This window comes from Sceloporus undulatus, chromosome 6, assembly GCF_019175285.1.
Source record: "Sceloporus undulatus isolate JIND9_A2432 ecotype Alabama chromosome 6, SceUnd_v1.1, whole genome shotgun sequence".
NCBI lineage: Eukaryota > Metazoa > Chordata > Lepidosauria > Squamata > Phrynosomatidae > Sceloporus > Sceloporus undulatus.
The window spans coordinates 1,580,185-1,583,811 of NC_056527.1; the positions used below are offsets into that span (position 1 = coordinate 1,580,185).

General features: G+C 44.1%; 1 protein-coding gene across 1 annotated transcript; it reads right to left on the bottom strand.

The window, feature by feature from the left end:
• Positions 1–1,831: 1,831 nt before the first annotated feature.
• LOC121932840 (cytochrome P450 2A13-like) lies at positions 1,832–3,278 on the bottom strand. The gene is made up of 3 exons (XM_042471852.1): positions 3,097–3,278; positions 2,268–2,457; positions 1,832–1,872 (listed from the first exon to the last, which is right to left on the bottom strand). Exons 1-3 carry the CDS (start codon positions 3,250–3,252, stop codon positions 1,832–1,834), a joined length of 387 nt encoding a protein of 128 aa, XP_042327786.1. The 5' UTR covers positions 3,253–3,278.
• Positions 3,279–3,627: the final 349 nt, after the last annotated feature.

The window sequence follows — 3,627 nt, forward strand, 5'->3', positions numbered from 1 at the left end:
TGACCATAGAACTGCGCTGGAGGAGCTACAAAGGCCTAGGAGAGTATTCTCTCTAGGAATCTCTAGGTCTTTCAGTGCAACTTTTAGTGAAAGTTGACTGCAGAGTTGCACTGGAGGACCTAGATATTCCTAGAGAACATATTAATCAAATTCGTGAATAATAAAAGCAGCAAATAATCAAAGCCACAAATATGGAGGGGAAGCATATATAGAGGAGAAGGAAGCAGAAGGTGCCGTCAACAGAATTCACAGGGAGAAAATGTTTAATTTTATAGCATGGGGAAATGGCACCTTGAGAGTCCAGCTCCCAGGGGATTTTAGCCAGAAGGCCACTTGGCATGGTGCTGTGGGTTTCTGGGAGTTGTGGTCCAGAAAGGTAACTTTGCCAAGCTCTGTGTATTTCACAGAGACCTCAGGAAAGCCTGAGGATCTCCCTTGCTTGCAACTTGCATTAACATCCAATTTAAAGAAAAAGAAAAATTAGATGTGAGATCCATAGGTAGAAATAAAAAAACTGGGTTGTGTAATTCTTAAAATCACCATTTAGGATTAAATTAGAGTTGGCCCTTTGTATCCACTGGGGTTCGGTTCCAGGGCCAAAATGCATGGATGTCCAAGTCCATGGTTACATTAGGAATGCCATTAAATAAAATGGTATCCCTAATATAAAATGGCAAGGTTTGCTTTTTGGAATAAACATAATTCTGGAATATTTTCAAACTGTGGATGGCTGAATCCATGCATAAAGAATCCTTGGATAGGGACTATACTTTTAAAGGCATTTGGGGGAAGGGGGAGCCCCCTAAAACAGCATCACATCCACCTTCCAAGGGTTCCTTATTATATTATATTATTAATCTTGCCAGCTTTAAAAATGCAGTCAAAACGGATCCCTTCCGACAGGCCTTCCCGGATTAGCATCTCAGTCGCCTCCCACAGACTACCCTTTCTTATCTGTTTTAATAATCTTAATTGTATTGTTTTATTGTTATTGTTTATTGCTGTGAATTACTGGTTATGGTGGGTGGGTGCTGGGTTTAGGGGGCATTGTATTTTATTATATTTTAATGTTTTAATATTGTCGTAAGCCGCCTCAATCTCATTGGAGAGGCGGGTTATAAATAAATTTATTATAATTATAATTATTATTCTTATTATTCTTGAAAGAGTTCTTCAGCAAAAAAAAAATATTTTGTTTAACAAAAAATCAGTCTGGGTTTTGTTTTTCATTTTGGCCAGGGCCCACACCCTCCAACATTTCACAGATGAAAACAGGGACACTTGTGGCCAAGCAACATCAGCGCATGATCAAGATGGCAATGAAGCTGGACAGAGAAGCTGGGAGAAGCTGCAGTGGTTTGCTTTTGCCTGAGCTGACATTGAAGGGCGAGACTTTGTCCCTTTCCAGCCCCTTCTCCTCCACTGAATTAATGGAGCACAAACTACTTTTGCACTTGCAGCTCAGTTTGCAGCAAGTAAAGCAAGCTGAGGACAAAAGAGGAAAGCAGAGAGAGAAACCAGGGCATTTCAAAAGCATCAGAAAAAGTGGGATGGCAGAGGATTAACTGGGACTGTTCTTGCCAAATTGGGCCAGTTGGAGGGTATAGCCTAGGCCTGAGAGTCAGTGGGGGTCCCAAGGGCCACAATGGGCTTCCCATATGGCCTGTGGGCCACAGGACTGCCACCCCTGAGTTAGGCATCCCTAAGAGATGGCCATCAGAAACGCCTACCAGCGGAGAAAGGCATGTCAGCTCCAATCTTCTTGAAGCGTCCGTCTTTGTCCAAAAAGTGTTCTGGGTTAAACTTATATGGATTTGTATATTGCTTAGGATCATGCAGGGCAGAGCTCAGGATCGGGTAGAGAGTGGCTCCCTGTCAGAAAAAAGCAGAGGAGGCAACTAGGTAAGCATCCACACACACAACTACTAAGAAAGTTAACCATTCCCTTTTGAGGAAATCATGGTTTGAGCATTGCACTAGGACTCTGGAGACCAGAATTCAAATCCTGGCTTGGCTGTTTAAACCTACTGGAAGACCTTGGTCAAGTCACACTCTCTCACCTTCAGAGGATGGTGGCAATGGCAAATCCGCTCTGGAGAAATTTCACAGAGGCAAGGGCTATCCAAAGGTGGTGTTGCCAGTTCCTTCCTCTGAAATAGAGCTTACAGCACCTGGTAATACTTGGTGGCCTCCCATCCAAGTATTAACCAGGGTTGACCCTGCTTAGCTTCCAAGGCCAGATAGGATCTGGTGCCTTAAAAATCCACTCTGTTCAAGCAAAGGAGAGCACAGCTGATCCAGTGGCTGGGAAGTACCTTCCACCTCTGGATGCTCAAGAAGAGTCATGAGGATGTATCTCAGGCTGGTGCTGGTGGTTTCTGTCCCGGCAATAAATAAATCATACATTGTCATCTTCAGATTTTCTTTAGTAAATTCTGTCTTGGGGTTGTTCTTCTCCTGCAAAGGGGGACAATAAAGTAGACATGCACATGTTAGGGAACTTACGCAGGTGCATAGGCATCACAATGATTCTGCCCTTCATATTTAGCACATTGTACATTTGCACATTTTTGGTGTGTTGCACAGGGGCTGACGTGTTATTTGCAGATGAGTTAAGCCTGTTTCTGCCATGTATTTCACTTTTTGGCCTCATTGTGTCTCTGGCTGCATCTGCACTGGTAGAAATAAAGGAGTCTAACACAGCTTTAACTTGTAGTCTACTTGGACTCCTAGATCCCTTTCACATGGAGTCTTGTTAAGCCAGGTGTCTCCCATCCTATATCTGTGCATTTCATTTTTCATGCCTAAGTGCAATACTTTAAGTTTGCTCCAGCCTCAATATGAGATTCCGTCAAACATTTAAACAGGGCTATCATGTCACCCCTGAACCTTCTCTTCTCCAGCCTAAATGTCCCCAGCTCCCTGAGTCTTTCCTCATAGGGTTTCATTGTTTCAAGATCCTTCACCATTTGGGTGGCCCTCCTTTGGACATGCTCCAGTTTCTCAGCACCCTTTTTGAACTGTGGGGCCCAGAACTGGACACAGGATTATTCCAGGTCTGGGCAGCACAATTCCCCCCTGCTCCCCTCGTCTCACCTGCTGCATTTTGAGGAGGAAGGCATCTAAAAAGTCTTGGGGTTCACTTGTGGGATCGAAGGTCCTCTCATGCTCTTCTACCTTCTGGGCTATGAAGTCCTGGATGCTGAACAAGTTTGCGAAGAAGGTTTGGTGAGGGCCAGGCAAATAGTCCATGATCCTGGGGAAGATGTTGTAGAGCTGAAGGAGAAAGAGAGAGACAACGAGAAAGAGAATGAAAATGAGGTGGATCCCCAGATAAGTGGACCAGGAGATCAGTGGGTGAGTCTGAATGGGGGAGCCTTGCCCTTCACTTGGAGGGAGAATGGGGAATCAGTTTCCTGCTCTTCTCCAGGGATGAGAAGCATTTTGACAACAATTTACACTGTGGTGGAAATTCCTTGTTGAAATATAAAAACTATAGAAAGATGGAGTCACCTTTGTCAGCCAGAGAGATAGTTTTTGAAATAAAGGCTTGGAGTAACTAGAGCAAAGGAATAACTAGTGCATCTTGACCTAGATGGAAGCTGGCACCAGTAAGAAAGACATAAC